This window comes from Girardinichthys multiradiatus, chromosome 14 (assembly GCF_021462225.1).
Source record: "Girardinichthys multiradiatus isolate DD_20200921_A chromosome 14, DD_fGirMul_XY1, whole genome shotgun sequence".
Lineage (NCBI taxonomy): Eukaryota > Metazoa > Chordata > Actinopteri > Cyprinodontiformes > Goodeidae > Girardinichthys > Girardinichthys multiradiatus.
In genome coordinates this window covers 18,047,160-18,065,169 of record NC_061807.1, presented here as the reverse complement: position 1 = coordinate 18,065,169, position 18,010 = coordinate 18,047,160, and the positions used below count along the sequence as shown (strand labels likewise).

The 18,010-nt window shown below is 39.2% G+C and overlaps 2 protein-coding genes across 6 annotated transcripts in view; one reads left to right on the top strand and one right to left on the bottom strand.

The window, feature by feature from the left end:
- The window catches only part of tdrd7b (tudor domain containing 7 b), a 30,394-nt gene extending 16,977 nt beyond the window's left edge, over positions 1-13,417 (top strand). For all 3 annotated transcript variants that reach the window (XM_047385739.1, XM_047385741.1, XM_047385740.1), the window contains 14 exons: positions 1,482-1,820; positions 1,907-2,202; positions 2,281-2,473; positions 2,565-2,676; positions 3,727-3,929; positions 4,002-4,136; positions 5,802-5,885; positions 6,061-6,195; positions 6,314-6,424; positions 7,815-7,963; positions 8,068-8,297; positions 8,383-8,566; positions 8,694-8,854; positions 10,032-13,417. In XM_047385739.1, the coding sequence (XP_047241695.1) occupies positions 1,482-1,820; positions 1,907-2,202; positions 2,281-2,473; positions 2,565-2,676; positions 3,727-3,929; positions 4,002-4,136; positions 5,802-5,885; positions 6,061-6,195; positions 6,314-6,424; positions 7,815-7,963; positions 8,068-8,297; positions 8,383-8,566; positions 8,694-8,854; positions 10,032-10,252 (2,553 nt within the window). In that variant the 3' untranslated portion in view covers positions 10,253-13,417. The remainder of the gene's footprint in view (positions 1-1,481; positions 1,821-1,906; positions 2,203-2,280; positions 2,474-2,564; positions 2,677-3,726; positions 3,930-4,001; positions 4,137-5,801; positions 5,886-6,060; positions 6,196-6,313; positions 6,425-7,814; positions 7,964-8,067; positions 8,298-8,382; positions 8,567-8,693; positions 8,855-10,031) is intronic.
- LOC124880545 (calcium-binding protein 2-like) lies at positions 10,343-17,680 on the bottom strand. Of its 3 annotated transcripts, none has more exons than XM_047385744.1 (8): positions 17,352-17,675; positions 17,086-17,236; positions 16,269-16,299; positions 15,782-15,925; positions 14,500-14,609; positions 14,219-14,366; positions 13,673-13,815; positions 10,343-11,879 (listed from the first exon to the last, which is right to left on the bottom strand). In XM_047385744.1, the coding sequence occupies exons 1-7, from the start codon at positions 17,411-17,413 to the stop codon at positions 13,787-13,789; spliced, it is 675 nt and encodes a 224-aa protein (XP_047241700.1). In that variant the 5' UTR covers positions 17,414-17,675; the 3' UTR covers positions 10,343-11,879; positions 13,673-13,786. The 3 variants fall into 3 exon arrangements, with proteins under 3 accessions (XP_047241700.1, XP_047241701.1, XP_047241699.1); XM_047385745.1 differs by having other exon boundaries at positions 10,343-11,883; positions 13,677-13,815; XM_047385743.1 differs by lacking the exon at positions 10,343-11,879 and having other exon boundaries at positions 13,679-14,366; positions 17,352-17,680.
- Positions 17,681-18,010: the final 330 nt, after the last annotated feature.

Genomic DNA, 18,010 nt, shown 5'->3' with positions numbered 1-18,010 from the left:
TGCCAAAATCATCCGTATTAAGACAATAAAAGACCTGAAATATTTCAGTTACTGTGCAATGAATCTAAAATATATGAATGTAAAATTTTCATCATGACATTATGGAAAATAATGAACTTTATCACAATATGCTAATATTTTGAGAAGGACCTGTAGATGCATTGGTAGTTCACTTTCATTCAGGAAGTCAGTCGGCAGGGGGTATTAATAATATTGTTTAGATAAATTATAATGCATTTCCAACTTTGGAAAATGTAGTCTTGAAAAGTCCATCTATCAATCCATTGTCTATACCTGGTGCCTATCTCCAGCAGTCTACAGGCAAGAGGCGGGGTACACCCTGGACAGGTCGCCAGTCCATCACAGGGCAACACAGAGACACACACTCATTCACACCTAAGGGCAGTTTAGAGAGATGAATTAACCTAACAGTCATGCTTTTAAACTGTGGGAGGAAGCTGGAGTACCTGGAGAGAACCCACGCATGCACAGGGAGAACATGCAAACTCAATGCAGAAAGACCCCTGGCTGGGAGTCGAACCAGTGCTACCAACTGTGCCACCATGCAGCCGTCTTGAATCAAATGTGATTTGATAATTTTCCAACTTTGGAAATTGATAAAGTTTTCAGTCTTTATTTCTTATTGCTTCACCCAACAGAAAACATAAATAATTCAAAATAAGAGCTTTTTACAGTAAATCTGTACTTTCTCTCTGATTTAGCACGTTAGAAATCTTGGTTTTATCGATCATTTTAGTTTTTGAGATACTGACAGAAGCCACTTTTAAATGTGTACTTGTTCAAAATTAATAGACTATTTTCCTCTTATACAGCGATTGGGTGTTGCAGTTGTCACGTCAGGTTTATGTCCTCCCAATTTCACCAAAATGAACACCATACCCGCAGAGGAACACAGAGGATGCTTCATCATGTTGTGCGGTTGTTTTTCCTTAAATAAAGTAGTTTTTTGGGTTTTTTTAAGATATTTTTTCGGCACTAGTGGCCTTTATTTTTAATTTTTTGACAGTAGGCAGACAGGAAAGAGGGGTAGAGAGAGGGGGAGGGACATTTGGCAAATGTCACTAGGTCCGGGACTCGAACCCGGGACGGCCGCTTCAAGGACTGTAGCCTCCGTACATGGTCGCGCGCCATAAAGTAGTTTTTGTGGATAAAATTATAAATGGTTCCAAACACCAGACAGTTTCGACCCAAAACTTTCTGCTGTCTGCTAAAAAGCTGACAATCAGGAAGAATTTTCGTTTTCTGCATCACTGTGAGTCCAAGCATCTAAATCAACGAACAGTTGGTATCTTGAGAGGACAAATACAATTTTGGTAATTTTGGGGTCTGACAGAAAATCTGTGGGGTCTCCTGAAGAGGACCGTGGACAAGAGTCATCCTCACAATATAATCAGTTTGGAGAACATATCCAAGTTTTCAGCTGCAAAAGAAGTTTGCTTAGTTATTTTTTTCTCTTGTAGGTAGAGAAAACCTGCAGCAGCACCTCAACGGAGCTGCTCCTCTACCCCGCCAAGGAACAGACCAACACATCCATTTCCTCACAGATCCTTCACTCAAACTCCACCATCTCCCCAGCTGAAACGTACCCTGCTCAAAAGAGGCCCCTCAGCAACCATTTGGCTCGCTCTGGCTCCCAGTCTCCTCTGTCTCCACCATCTTCCTCTTCGTCTCCCAGCCCTCCTTCCTCCCCTGCGGCCCTCAGCCCTGAGCTGAAGCAGAAACTGGAGGAGCTGCTGGTGAAGTACTCCAGTGGTCTATGGGCCCATGCACTTCCCAAGCTCTTCCAGGATACCTACAAAGTTGGTGACACACACTTTGATGTACAGTTGATTTACTTATCAGGTGCAAATGTTGATAATATCATTATTTTTTACTTTTTCACTAGACTAAACTGCCTGGACATGTGCTGGAGAATCTTGACCTGCTCTCTGACATTTGCACCATCAACTACCCGATGCCCGACAACCCCAAGAGGGCCATCCTGTACAGGCGGAGCAGCGCCGGAGGTGGGGAGGATGAGAACTGCAACAGGAGGAGCTCATCTACGAGTGAAGAGGAGCTGAGAGTGAGAATTGAGGTTCAGAGCAGTAACCATGAGGTGCCTCCTCTGCAGATCCCCAAAGAGGAGTATCCCTCCGTTCTGGTGATGGAGGCCACCGACACCAGCACAGTTATACTGAGGTGGAAGAGAAGCTGATTGTCCTGTTATGAACTGATAGATCACAGACTTCTCACTGTCTGCTTCTCCTCCTCTGCCAGGTACATTGGTGAGGGTTACTCAAGGGCGCAGGACTCCATGGAAGACGAGATGAGGGAGTTTTATTGTTCAGACCAAAGCCGGCAAGCTCCTCTGTCTTCTCCATCATCAGGCCAACTCGTAGCTGTCCGGGCTGAAGAGGAGGAGGAAATCCTGAGGGCACAAATATGTGAGGTCATGTCTGATAAAGTCAAGGTAAGCACTGAAAACCAGGCAGCCACTAAAGATAAGAATTCAAACCAGGAAATATTAGTAATTCCCTAATAATTAGTTGTTGTACCTGTAGGTATATTATGTAGATCATGGCTTCTCTGAGGTGATCAATAAAACCAAAGTGTTGGAGCTGCACAAGAAGTTTTTGAAGCTGCCTTTCCAGGCAACCAAGTGTAAACTAGCAGGTGAGTCACATGCAGTGCCTTGCAAAAGTCTTCCCACCCACTGAACTTTTACACATTAAGGCACATTAATAACCACAAATACCATGTATTTTAGGGGGAAGTTTAAAAAAAAAAAAAAAAACAAAGAAGTACATTATTGTGAAGTGGAAGAAAATGATTTATGATTTCCTTGTAAAAATAAATAATCAGAAGTGTGGTGTGCCAATGCATTGAAACCCCTAAATCCACCCAATTACCTTCAAAAGTCACCAGATAATTAGTAAATTTGTGTGTAATTTAGTCTCAGTATAAATCCAGCTGTTCTGTGAAGGCCTCAGAGGCCAAAGAACACACCAGGTCAGGTCAGGGACGAAGACGTGGAGATGTTTGTGTTTGGGTCAGGTTATAAAACAATAGACTTCGGACATCTCACAGAGCTCTGTTCGAGCCATCCTCCACACAGGGAATCAACATGGCACAAATCTAAACCTAGCAAGACATGGACTTTCACCTAAATTGGCAGGTCAGGCAATGGTAACTCTGGAGGAGCTGCAGAGATCCACAAATGAATTGAAGTTTGTCACAAGTCACGTAGGAAGGTGCTCTGGTCAGACCACAGTTCAACTTTTTGGCCTATACAGAAAACTCTATGTGCTGCAGAGAAAAAAAAGACCTGAACACACTTTCCCCACGTTGAAACCAAAGTCCAACACCTGTGGGTAAACATCATTTTCTTTCACTTCACAATTATGCCCTGTTTTTGCTTGGTCTGTAACACGGGTCTCCAACTCCTGTCCTCAAGAGCTACTGTTAACGTTTAAATGCATCCCTGCTCCAAAATGTTCTGCAGAGGCCTGGTAAGGAGCCGTTCATTTGATTAAGGTGTGTTGGAGCAGAGATGTATCTAAAAGATGCAGGACAGGACAGCAGCTCCCGCGCACTGGAGTTAACATGAAATCCCAATTAAACACATTGAGGTTTGTGGTTGTAATGTAAAAAATGTGAAAAAAAACGTGTGACACAATAGAGAAAGGAGATGTAATTAAAGTCTGTTTTAATGTTCCTGTTCAGGCCTGGAGCCGTTCTGTCAGGAGCCGGTGGTGCTGAAGAAGTTTGAGACGATGGCGAGTGGAAGGATCCTCCTGGCCGAGATCTTAGAGAAAGGTCATACCCCTCTGGTCGTCCTGTATGACACCTCTCAGGACGATGATGTGAACATTAATGCTGCCTGCATGAAAGCCCTACATGACAATACACTAGCAAGTCCGTTACAGGTACAGAAGAGGCAAGGGTGCATGTTTTCGGGTGTCTGAGTGCACAGCAACTAAACGTGTGTTTATCCTCAGGTGAACAGTGCTTATATGAATGTGACGGTCAGCAGTGTTTGCTCCGACGGGACCATTTACTGCCAGCTTCCCTCTAGAGGACTCACTAAGCTGAATGAGATATTGGAGAAAATAGAAAATTACTTCCACACACAGGTAGCAACACCGCATGTTTTCTTTAGATTTGTTTATTCCTGTTAAGAGGTTTTAATAGAAATGCAAATGAAAAGCTTTTTAACAAAATAAACTTATACCCTCGTCTTATTGACCTTGATCATATCGAGAACATTTTCTTTCACAGCCATTATTTTTCTTCCCTCATTAATTAGTTCTTATCATCTTATCTTTAGTGGAGAGTAGCAACATTTTAAATCTTCTTCACTTTAATGAAAAAAAACGACACTTTTTCACTTTTTTGTAGTTGGTTACAGCAGCCATTAACACACAGTGTTGTCCTGTTTGGTGTACACCAAGGCTCTGTTTCTGAGCCACTGCTATTTTAGATATATCTGCTTCCTCTTGGGCAAATACTGTCAAATAAAAAAAAAAAAACATCAGCAGTAACTGTTATGCAGATATTATTCAGCTTTACTTCTCCTTTTATCCAAATTAATGTTCTAAACTAAACATTTGATTAAAGTACATAGATGAACTCTGACTCAGACTCTGAAACTCTCCTCTTTGGCCCTGAGCCCATCTGAGTCTGTGGCTTCTTTTAAAATCCAGTTAAAAAACTTTTATAAAGCCTCCCTCATGTCTTAACTTAGACTCTTTTAAAGCAGGCATAGTCCAAAGAACTACAATGCCAGCTGCAGTTATTGTCACTCCCAGTAAAGGTATACTCAGTTTCTTTTTTTATTTGAGTCTATTTATTTAGTAGAGAAATTCTTCCATGTTAACGTGTAGTTGTTATTAATAAAATCCCTGGTGGCACAGTTGTTGCCACTCTCGCTGTTACGCTGCTGTACTGTCCCCAGCTTTGCTTATAAGACAGCAATTTCTCTCTGGATCATCCAGAGTCCTGGACCCATATTTGTCTCCAGATCAGCCTACAGGTTTTCTGTATCTTCCAGGTCTGGAGACTGACAGAGAGATGGCAGAAGGTGGATTTTGTGTCTGGTGAACCATTTCTGTGTTGATTTGGCCATTAGTTTCCCTGCTCAAAGAGTCAGTGATCACAGATTTTTAATGTCCTAATATATCAAGGAGTTTTTGATGCCATCCAAAGGCCTTCAGAAGAAAAACAGGCCCACCTCATCACAGATCCTCCACTGTACTTAACAGAGGGCTTAAGGTGCTTTTCCACATATTCATCCTTTGTTTCACACCCAACTCACCTGAAGTGTTTGTTGTCAAAAATATCAATGCTATACCACCAGAATTAATGTTTGTGTTCTGTATTTAAAACCACTGTAAAAGATAAGAAAAACTAAATCCAACCAAGCAACTAAACTAAATCAAACTAGAGGTTTAACTGTACCGCCACACTCTTCTCAGGCAGTGTCGTGTACTGACTGAGATTAGGCAGATAATCTGGAGTTAAGACATTCCCAAGGGACCTAATCTGTTAGCAGCACAGGAAGCAGTTGCTTTTCTAGGTGCACCTCTGTCGTCCTTTAATGCATTACTGCTCTACGTCAAGAGGAACACTGCAGATGTTATTTTTGAGTCAATTCCAATACAATGTGCAAACATATAGAAGGGATTTAGAATAGCTTGCATGAAGCAACAGGTGCACAAACACAGACTGGGAACCAACCAAAAGACAAAGTCCCATTTAGGATGGACAACAAGGTGGTAGTGACCTCTACTTTGTTCCAGGTGACGTCAGAGTTTCTGATATCCAGACCTTTTTGTGGGAAAGGATGTCTGGCTCGCTATAAAGGCAAATGGTCTCGTGTTGAGGTAAGATGGAAACACTCCCTGCAGATCACATTGTTAAAGGTTTTAACAAATTCCCAAATTTCCATAAAAGAAGTGAATGCAGCTCCTAATTATTCTGAAATTGAAAACCAAACGATGTTGTGACAGTATAGACGTCATCATGCAGGCTTTGTTCCCCGATTGTTTTTCAACCCAGATCACCAACCTGCACGGCAGCAGAGTGGTGGACATCCTGTTCATAGATGTGGGCGTCCACGCGTCCGTAGAGGTGTTTGAACTCAGAGAGATCCCACCGCAGTTCCTCCGTGACCTCGTGTTCATCCCACCTCAGGTCCAACAATGAAAAGAAGTCAGGAGAAGCAGTTAGCAAGCTCTTAGCTCACAGTTTGTACGTTGTCTTTGAAAATGTGATTTTAAACAAACTGATATGCGAAACAACTTGTGTTCAGGCTGTGAAGTGCTGCCTAGCAGACCTGGCGGTCAGTGTGGGATCCTGGTCTCCAGATGCTGTCCAGTGGCTTCGAGAGAAAGTGCTAAATACCTCAGACTGCAGCATGAAGGTGATCTGCTTCATGCCAACTTAAACATCATGTTGTTTATGCCAACTACCTACAGAAAAACAATAGTGACGATGACCTAGTTTAAAAATACTCACATTATACGTATTTTTAACCCAGGAGTAATTAACATTGAAAAATTATTTAATTTCAATTATAAAGTTAAAGAACAGCAAGGCTGACTATTCCAGAAGTTTGGGGCTGGGGTTAGGTTGTTATTATTATTATCAACACTGAAATGTCCAAAATTGAACATTAATTCTGATCAGTTTTCATGCAAATATGTTGAAAAGTCATTAAAAGGTTCATTTTCCTTTTCCTCCTGTACTATTAGTAGATTTACAGTAAGCAGGAAAATACTTTGATCTGGTGGCAAATGATAAAAACTATGATGTTGAAGGGATTTCAATTCAAAGTAAAGAAAACAATAAATTAAAGGCAGCACTCATATTGCAGATACACATATTGCTCAGTGTAGTTTAATATGCTTATGTCATTAAGAAAATAAGGAAAATTACAAATCCCCTCAAAATACAGACATGGACCAAATTTTATACATTGTGCATAAACAGCCAAAGAAAAAATTAAAAGAAAGGTTAAAATATTTTTCTCACGTCTCATCAGCTGCTTTTTCTAGCTCTCCTTTCAGCAGTCATTACTAATTAAGCTGTCAAACATGGTTTTAGTGTTTTAAAAAAACAAAGAGAAAATGATTAGAGTATTTTAGCGAGTTTTAGCGAAGATTACTAAAACAGTGGACTCCACATATATTGCAGAGAGAATGTAAACCCTTTTTTACCTCTAAGATTCCAAACAGCTGCTAACATTTTTCAAAACCAGCATCTTCCATGATAAAAGGATAAAACCATTTTGTAGGATTACATGCAGCTCCTGAACCCTCTTAAGACCAGTATTATATAAACGCCGAATGGAGCGGGGAACTTCCAATATGAATATAGTCTCACTGTGTGTTTTTGACAGAAAAAAACAGCTTGAAGGGCAAAACAAAAAACACATGCCAAATCCCACCTGCGCAGAGTGGAATTTGAGCTTCCCGAAACCTTTCTACCGTTCTAAAAGAAAAACGGAGACTTTTCAGTGTGTTTTCAGCAATACGCCCACCTTAGACAAACGTAAAAAAGCAATTTATGGACCAGTTTAACCTGGACTGGAATAGAGAGATTGGTTAAAGCAATTTATGGTTTGTGAAACCCATTTGTGAAAGCAACTAAAATGGTTCTTGGTTTTCCCAAAAACATCACCAAACTATCACTTTGTCTCACCTCATCTTGTGAGCTGGATGTGTTTGAGAAAAGCTGCTTTCCTTCCTCCTGTGAACCACAGTGAACCTTTTCTTCTATTATTCCTCCTCACAAACCTCCACACTACCCAGGTTGCCAAAGTAGATGAAACCAAGCACTGCGTCTACATCCACCTGTTCACCGACAAGAACTTCCACGACCCGGCCCGCTGCCTCAACCACCAGATGGCCCAGTCCGGCTTGTTCAAACAGCATCCAGATGTCTTCCTGACCAGCCACAGGTCTTATTTGCTGCTTTTCCACTTATTTCATGCTGCTCTCGTCTAGTTAAAATCGTTTTATGGTTACACTAAAAATAGATTTTTCTATTTATTTCATTTCACAGCCCAACCAAGATTCCTACAAACCCTTTTTCCACCACAACCTCGAGCAGCAGTGACTCCACCAGTGGCAGTCCAACATCGGCTTCTGCGCCAGCCAAGCCTCATCTCAGGAGGACGCTGTCAGGACCTAAAGGAGGAGGAGGCAACACAACCTCCACCAGCCAGCCTGGAACACCATCATCACCTTCATCCTTCCTCCAACTGCCACCACTACTAGATCTACCCCACGTCGGTAAGAATAAAGAAAGCAAAGGATCTTGTAAAGAAAATCTCAGTTTTTTTTGTTTATATTCGCTTTCATTTTGTGTTTTCTACAGGACACAATATGGATGTGTATGTATCTGTGGCGTGTCATCCAGGACACTTTGTGCTCCAGCCCTGGAGAGACATGTATAAACTGGTGGTGCTGATGGGGGAAATGATACTTTACTACAATAAAACTGAGGAGAAACCACCCAAAGTTGAGAAGAATCAGATTTATGCTGCTAAAATTGAGAACAAGTGAGCTATGGCATTGATTTCATTAACTACAAGATATAATCAGCTGGTTATATATTAAAAACCAGGTAGTAATAGTTCTTGTTACCATGAGTATAAAAGTCCAAATGTTTCTCCATCTACTCTGCAGCTGGTACCGTGTGTTAGTGAAGGGAGTTCTGACCAACGGGCTGGTTTCTGTGTGCGAGCTGGACTACGGTAAACATGAGCTGGTCAGCTGCAGTCAGCTCAGGACTCTGATAAAGGAGTTCAGACAGCTGCCGTTCCAGGGAATCCACGCTCAGCTGGCTGGTAAGTCCTCACACAGTTCCTTTCAACAATATTAATAGTCGCAATAATAATAGTATTAACCACTTCTTCACTGTATTTCAATAAAATCTTTGACAGTTGTTACAAATAAAAATCTAAAAAGTGCTCTGGTACCCCTAAACTTCCTTAAGAAATCACTTAATTAGTAAAATGGAAAGAGTATGACACAACTGCAAACCTTCAAACATGGCCGCCTGCCTGCACAAGCAGGATGGAGAAGGAGAACATTACTCAGAGAGACCTATGGAAAGTCTGGAGGACCTGGAGAGAACATGTTGACTTGACAACTGTCGGTTGAGCCCTTCACAAATCAGGCCTTCATGAAAGAGTAGGAAGGCAGTTAAAGCCATGAGAAGTAATGAGAAGTCCGATGAACGTCTTTATGTCGAATGAGGCCACAATTAAAATTTAAGCCTACATGTGAAACACTGTTTGCCAGAAAACGAACGCTGGGAACACGCCATCCCCACCATTAAACACGGGAGTGGCAGCATCATGCTGAGGAGAGGCTTTTTTTCAGCAGTGACAGCAAAGCTTGTCAGAGTTGATGTGAAAATGGATGGAGCTATCCATACAGGACAAATCTGGAAGAAAACCTACTTAGAGGCAGCAAATGGCTTGAAACTGTGGTTAAGTTAAAAGCATGTTCATGATGCATGTTTGTGGTTGTAACGTGACAAAATATATATATAAATATAGTTTATCATATAGCTATTTATTTTTAAGGTATTTTCCACTTTTATTCCAAACTATTCCAATGCGATGTGTTTAGCAGCATTCCAGTTTAATTTAATTTGTATAATCCCAATAAAATACATTAAAGTTTGTGAATCTAATGTGACAAAATGTTAAAAGTTCAAGGGGTGCAAATACTTTAGCTAGACACTATTTCTGTCTTTTGATCAAAAATGGTTATGTTTCAGATTTAGATTCAAGGATTAAGACACGCTCTTTTTGACCAATGCTCTGCAGGAATATGGTCAGGTTAATATTCAGCTGTGCCTGAAGTGCATTCTTCTAACCATGACCTTAGAACACTAAACACTACAGAACACGGCAGGTCCGAGTTCTGTAGGTAAAGTGGAGTATTAAATAGCTTTTTATTTCACGCTGTAATATTGGGTTTACTGACTGTTTCCTGCTTTGCTTTCACATGCAGGAGTGAAGCAGAGGCAGTGGTCAGAGGAAGCCTCCATCGTTTTCAGAAACCACGTGGAGAAGAAGCCTCTGGTGGCCCAGCTGGAGGCCGTGCAAGAAGCCGAGAACCCGTGGGACAGGAAGCTGACCGTCTTCCTGGTCGACACCTCGCAGGAGGAAAGAGACATCTGGGTGCATGACATCATGGCTGAGTTTGCAGATGAGCCGAGCAATGAACTGTAGACACAGAACACAGGCTCCGAGTGTTTTGGTTTTTATAGCCAGCAGCTGTTCTGCGTATTACTGAAGACAGTAAAGTGTGAATACAATAAACAGAGCAAACGTATCCATTTTTAGTTGGTATATAGTAGGACAGAGTGAACAAAACATAGAAAGAAGAGAAGGATTATTAGCATAAAGAGCCGCAACAATATATAGACAAAAAACTCAAGGAAATGGTTACTAATATGGGCTGAGGTTATTATAGCGGTGTTGTGATGAACTTAATTTTTTCTTCCATAAAGTAAAATAGTTCTAAGAACCTTTCAAACAGAACCTTATTGAAACCATGCAGTACAGCTTTAAATGAGTGCAGTTCTGCATGCGCGTCCTGTATCAATGTGAGCGATCTGAAAGTCCTGAGCCCTCAAAAACAACGTGAGCCTCATACATTGTCAGATGCTGGCTAAAACCTACTGTCATTCTAAAAAGAAAGTACACCCTCCACCAGCTTTTGGATTTTAATGTATGAATGACCCAGTCTTTACAAGGTCATTGAAAATTATTTCATTCCCACACAAAGTGTTCGAGAACCCACAACAAATCCCACCACGTTATTATTTGTTAAAGATGAAACCAGAATGGAAAAGTACCTCCCTAAACCCTAAATATATGCAATATTTGTAGAAGACTAGAATGTAAGAATGGTGTACTTTATTTTTTACTGTGGCTGTAGGTGTATTTGTTTACAAAGCCTGCTTATGCATGGTATTTGTTCAGTGTCACAAAGTTTACAAAAGTCAGAGTGGATATTTCCTGAAGATGGGAGGGAAATCTTGATAGAAAGATCTTCTTTAATCATATACTTAACAGTAAATGTCAGTCAGTCATTTACTACTGCTTCTTCCATAGTGGGTCGTGGTCTTGGGTTGTGGTTCAAAATAAAAAAGACAAAGTTGGGCAGTTTGACCAAGGGCAACAAATATGAAAACACTACTCTTGGAGGATGTTCTGTCATCCTACTTTGTAGAGAAAAGATGTGAGAAAGGGAACAATTTTATTTAACAGCTGAACTTCCCAGCTTTGTATAATTAATGGATGTCTTTTTTTTAGACAGATCACTGGCTTCATCTGCCTTTCCTCAGTAATTACTCTATCACTCTTTGCACTGGGGACACTATCACCCTGAACTATTACAACAGAAAACCTCTGTTCAGTAAATGGAAGGAAAAAGTACTTTCAGGCCATAAAACATCTAATTTGTTTTAAATTAAAATCTCAAATTTAATTTAATAGTAATTTTTATTTTTACCCATTCAACAATTATTTTTGCTAAAGGGTGCCTGGAGATTATTACAGACTCAAATGTTTGAGTCTGAGAAAAATTAAAATGACAGCAAGAAAAAAACTAAGATAAAATAAATTAATTATACTTTAACTCCATTTAGCTGTTTTCAATTTTAAGGATATGCTGGCATAGATTCCGAAATACTGAAGAAGTATTTTAGATGAGAGGTGGAAACTCTTCATTTGTGTTGTCCACACAGAAGGTTAGTCTGCCAATTACACACTCAGTCATGGCATTCATCCCAGTCTGCCTCAAACAAACGTCTTCATCTTATTAGCATCTTCTCACAGTTCTTCACAGGTTGGCTCTGAACAAGAGGTTTATACATCGAGCAGAGAAAAACAAGGTTATAATTTGTTTTGCCAAGAGGAGGTCTCGCATTGGAGATGTATGCATTGCTAACATTTGCATAAACCCAATCCAACATTTTGTTTTCTATGGTTGAGCTGCAGTCTCGATTTTCGGACTGGATCCTTGTCAGCACTTGAAGTTCATCTGTTTTTTTGACCAGAGATCTAACATTCCCCATTACGATCGACGAATGAGATGTGTTCAAGGTCCTCCTTCTGTCACTGCTTTGCTGCTGCTCTGAATACACAGCATCTCCTCCATAAATTATCTGAGATTTGGGGTTGCTGTGTTGGTATTATTTGACAAGTTGAGATATCAATCAGCGGCTCCTGGTTCTATTGACACTTCTATGTTTCCTTCCCTTTTTATGTGCTCACTCGTTTGTAACATTTCTCGATAACTTACCCTCTCAAAGAGGTTTTCTAATCATTTCCATAGTTTTAGTGAACAGGAAACTTGGGACCTTTCCTGTCAACCAGCTAGTTGCAACAGCTGGTTAAGGTCTGAAAGCTCAGTTGATTAACTGCAAACTCATTTGCAAAATTTAACTTGTGGATTTATTTTATTTTAAAATGCTAGTTACAGTCTGCTTTCATAATTTGTTTACTTTTTTATGATCTGAAAATAACATATGACAGTAATTACAACAATGTGATTTGATTTATTGAGGTATATTTTAGGAATTTTGAGTGTTGAGCTCAGGTCTTACATTGAGGGGTTTTGTGTCTCTTTTTTATGTTTGCATAAAGCAAAGCAAATGAACATCCTCCCAGAGTAGTGAATATATATGATTTGTCATTGATTGTAATACATTTTAATTTACTATTTTATTGGTGAAATATGTTTTTCGGGTTGTGTTATGGATAAATCCTGCATTTGCTATATATAGCAGTAGATGTTACGTAATTATCAAGATTAAATTAAAGCCCAATCAATGCTTTTAAGTCAACAGGCTGTGAACCACATAATTATAGATTCAAAATATATATCTGAAGAACAAAACTCTTAATTTAAAGGTTAAGTTTCATGTGTTTAAACCCATATCTTGGCTCCTGTAAGGAGGATGCAACTAAAGCTTCTCTATATGCAACAACACCTGTTCTTTTGGGGGGCTGGGGGTGGGCATTTCTTTGCAATGTGAGAAGATTACCTGTGCTAAACATTTTGCCGAAAAGTGTGATCCCATCTTAGAACCTAAAGCATAACTCAGAGACAGCTACCAGTAGTGTTAATCCTCTAAGATGTTGATGGGGTGTATTTGATGGGAGCGCCACCATCTGAACCTGGACTTTAATGTGATTCTGACAGACCAGCTTTAATTTGGTCTCCAGGTTTTAGAGATCTGACAAGAATCAACGCTGATTTGCTGTTATTAGTAGTTATTTTATTTATATTTAACTTATTTAGATGCGGATAGGTGCGTTTATAATTTTCACATTGTTCTGTGGTTAAAAATGTGCTTTCTGAATAAAGTCTGATTGGGAGCCTGATATAATCTCTAATCTTATTGTGTTGTCCTGATGAAATCACACACTCAGCTGGTTTTAATTTTATTTAATAAAATAGCCAAAAAATATCTGATTTATTTACATATCACAAAGCACCCAACTCAGTGACCTACTGAAATACCATTCAGTACATTTTCCCTACCAATGCCATGCAAATCAAATTAGCCAACAGGGTTTTTACAGCTTCATAGTTGAACAGTAGAAGTCTATACCTGCATTACAAACAAAATCCTATTCGGCTATAGCGGTATTTGTCTTCACTGAAGCAAGAATTACAATACATTGGATTATATAATAAAACTTGTCAGACGACGCGTAAGTGATGGTCCATGCAGGTTCTGTTTCCAGATTTCAGTGAATAGAAAGCATCATCACAAACTCTGAAATGAAACAGGACAAAAATCAGAGTCAGTGCTGAGTTTATTTGAACAATGAAGGATAAAGCGTTTTGTAGGTCGACCCGAAATAATCTGCTTGTAACATCATATACGTCTCTGGTCAAATCTCGCATCCATTCATCATCAGCAAGAATCTGAGGCTTTTTCAACATTATTTCCTTCAGGATGGCAGTTCTTGTTTTTTAAAAAATTCAAATATTGGCAATGTGAAGAAATGTTACTTGGTCGTTCAATATTATTAAATATAATAAAAGACGTTTAAAGACAATTTACTTGGTCAAATCTTTGGATGGATTTGATCATTAAATTTAATGGAAGAAATGACAAAGGATTAATACCGCTGACCAGCACTGAGAAGCACTAGGAGGTTCTATGACAATCCCACCTTCAAAGTCAATGTTTCCATCAGCATTAACATCCAGCTCCTTTAGGATCTCCTCCAGCTCTCCCTTCTTCAGCTTCTCCCCCAGTAGACTTTTCAGAGCTTCCTTCATCTCTTCCTGGTTGATCTTACCATCTCCATCCAAGTCAAACTATAGCAAACAAATTTCTCTATTTAATATTTTTTCTTCAATAACGCAATAAAACTTTCAGTTCATAAGAACTTCGTCTAATTCTGTTCTCGTCTTTCCACTAATTTAACCAGATCTATATTGACTAGCTGACCTGTAGAAAGGCTGACTGGAGCTCCTTGAGTCCCAGCATGTTTGTGGTTTCTCCCATCATCCTCGGCCCCATCAGTTCGATAAAATCCTCAAAGTCCATCAAACCGCCCACTAAAGGAGAGAAAGGAGGTCAACAAGCAAAAAGAGTTGATTTTTTTTAACCAACTTTGATCCGCAAACTTCATGATAGAAATCAAAAATGGATTAAAACAAATTATACACATTTAGTTTGTCGAATCTTCATTCAGTTTAGGTAAAGTAATTAACAAATGGTTTAATCAAAAACACGTTAATGGTTGAATTTGATACACAGATTTAATTGAAGGAATTTAGAAAAGAACTTTGTTAGCTCTTTGGTCAAATTATATCAACAAATCTAATGAAAAACTTTGAAACAGTTGTGAAAGCAGACATTTTACTTGGTCAAATTGTTGGTCAACATTGATCAACAAATTTAATTAAACAAATTCTCTAGAAATATTTATAGTTAATAACTTTTCACTTCATTCAATCTTCAGGCACAGTGATTTGGTCTTTATTAAAACCGTTATAAAAAAGGTAAGTCAATAACTTTTTACTTGGTCTAATCTTTGTTCAGGTTTAATAAGGACATTAAAACAAATAAAACCTTGGTTAAACATGATCAACAAATTTATTAATATACAATTAAGGTCAAATCTTTGGTCAGATTTTGTGAGCAAATTTAAAAGATGAAAATTAAAGTGCATTTGTCCAGTTAAACAAAATAAAAAAGCTACGTTTTTTTTTGCTAAAGTTTGTGGTCAAATGTTTAAAAAGATTTCAATTTAAACTTGAAATGTGGTTTCATGTCTTTCTTTCAAAACATAATTATCTCAATGTAATTAATTAAAGGCATTCTGTAAGGTCCAAATGAAACAAAAAAGCTATGATGTAAAAACACTTAAATACAAATCAATCACAGACCTAATACAGTGCAAGTCCTGGTTGTGAATGTGTTTCTATAGTGTAAGAATGCATTAAGTGTTTATGCAAACTGTACAAGATAAAGAAGATGGCCTTATCGTTGTGAAAACCCTATTAGTATTCCAGCTTCCAAATGAAATGTGGGTGCAACAGGATTTTTGGATCAAAATTCCAATTTTTGTTGTAAGTACAATGAAGCAGAAGAAAAGAACAGCGTTACTAAAAGGATAAAACAAGTAAAATTACTTGCAAAGATATCAGTGTGTCCAGATTGTGGTATGCACTTAAGATCTTGAAGTTATGTCTTATTTGGAAAAATGTTTTCTCATCAGACTCACTTCTCATCTTGATTTGTTGTACGATCTCCAGCAGCTCCATCTCAGTGGGCATGTATCCCATGGTTCTCATGCATTCAGCCACATCTTTGTAGTTCAGATAGCCGTCTTGGTCATAGTCAAACTCCTTAAAGGCTTCTTGCAACTCTGTGAAGTTTCACAAATATTCACAGCTCTTGGGAACATCAATCTTGTAACTGCAGCTTTAATGAAGCATGACAGATCTCATAAAACTTTCCATTTTTAACAAAAACTAAGTGGAATGTCACGCTTTAATGCTCTTATTTCATAGTTCTGAGCTGAAAGTAAGACAATAAAATCATAAACATCGCAGCAAATGGAAATCAAGCTGTAAATCATCTTTGAATGGTTGCTACAAATTTTCTGCATTGAACCCATGGATTTTAAGCCTTCTGACGTTTCACGGGACACATCCACAGAAATGTTGCTATTACTGACTTAAATAATGACCTGCGTAAATGAGACTCACCGTCTATTTCAGCCTGGGCCAGCTCTCTCTCCTGATGAAACAGCAAACACAGGTTGTATGTTATTGCACATGGAAATAACACGGGTGCTTCAATACCAACCTTTAACAGTTCACAGTATTTTGTTGCTGTTCTCTAATGAATAAACGTGGCTCCTCATCCAGCCCTGTTTGTGACAGCTACAGCTGTTTTAAACTTGTTGATTGTTGCTCTGACTGTGGATACGAATTGTTTCTTGTAATAAATGAATGCAGAAACATTTAAGGTTGGAGTTCATGTTTCTGCAACAAAAGATAATTTAATTTAATGGTTCACACTTCTTCACATGAGGTGCCAATAACTGTGTGAAGCTCCATATCCTGTTCTCATAATCTCAACAGTCTCCTGCACATTTTCGCAAAGGAACAACTACGAATGGAAAAATATTTTCAGTTTGACAAACAAATGATCTTAGAGTACTTTTCTGGTGGATAACCTTAACAAACTGTGACATTAAGCCTTCACTACAGAGCCACTAATACAGCAGACACACCAGGCTCAGAGCCAGCAGCGTCAGAAAGGTCAGGAACAAGCCTGCCGCCCCTCACATAGATATTCAGAGATGATCGAGATGGTGGCAAGCCACCGTGCCCAACTGCTGTCTTTATTTTCAAAAAATACTTTTTAGAAGAATTTGTATGAGGATTAACAATCTTTTCTGTTTAACCAGAAGATTATTATATTTTTTGTTAATTGGTTTGCTGTTGGCTGTGGTAGTTTTCAGCCGGTCCATTTCTGCAGTTTGATGGTTCTGATAGTGAGTGGGTGTCGGCTACTTACGGCCCCAAAAACACTGTTGAGAATGGAGTTGTAGACTTTGGTCATGCTCTCTGTGCTTTTCTTGGCCTTCTTGGAGGACTTCTTTGGTGTTTCAGAAACTGAACCCGATGGGGAGTTTGTGGCTGTGCTAGTTTTAGAGCCACCATCTTTGCTAAAAAGTGTGAAAACAAATAGTAAAGTACATTTCAAGATTCCTCAACAAACAAACCCTGACCTTTAAGCTATATTAATTTAAAACTACAGAGGCTGTAAAGGATTGAGCCTACCTGTCTGTTAGGGCTGAGTCGGCAGAAGTTGTAGAAGAGGTCCTCTCTCCTGCTTTGGACATGCTGCAATAAACACAGGATAATGATACAACCGAGGGGAAATTGAGATGCAGCAGCAGAACACTTCTTGGTCCGTCTTGGTCATTAACAGCTTCAGAGACTCCTGTCAGACATGCTTCCTGTCCTCCTCTTTGACCTATCACCTTTAGAGAGGCTTATCAGGTGATTACCTGCCTAAACAAAGCAGCCAACAGTCAGAGAGAAAATCGTGGAACAGTATGGTGACCGTCCTTACCTTTCAGAGGTCAGATTGCTCCTTGTTCCAACCCCAGCTTTGTGTATCTGTTTGGATTTGGATTTATCCTCCAATTGTTGGTTCATTTTCAAACTATGCAAAGACAGTATTGTGAGCTGCTTTAAGTTTTGCAGGTAAAAACTATGTTGTTTCGTCTCTGGAAACCTCAACTCTTTTTTTAGTTTTGAAGAATAAGAACACAAACATTCTTTAATCCCACTGCATTATGTTTATTTAGGAAGTTTTCCTAACTGGGAATGCTGCCAATTTGTCTTGACTGATCTTTGGTAAAATGTCCCTTAGCAAGTTGGCTCTTCTGCCATCAAGAAGGTTTTTCTTCCCTACCCTTTTAGAGAGCAGGGTA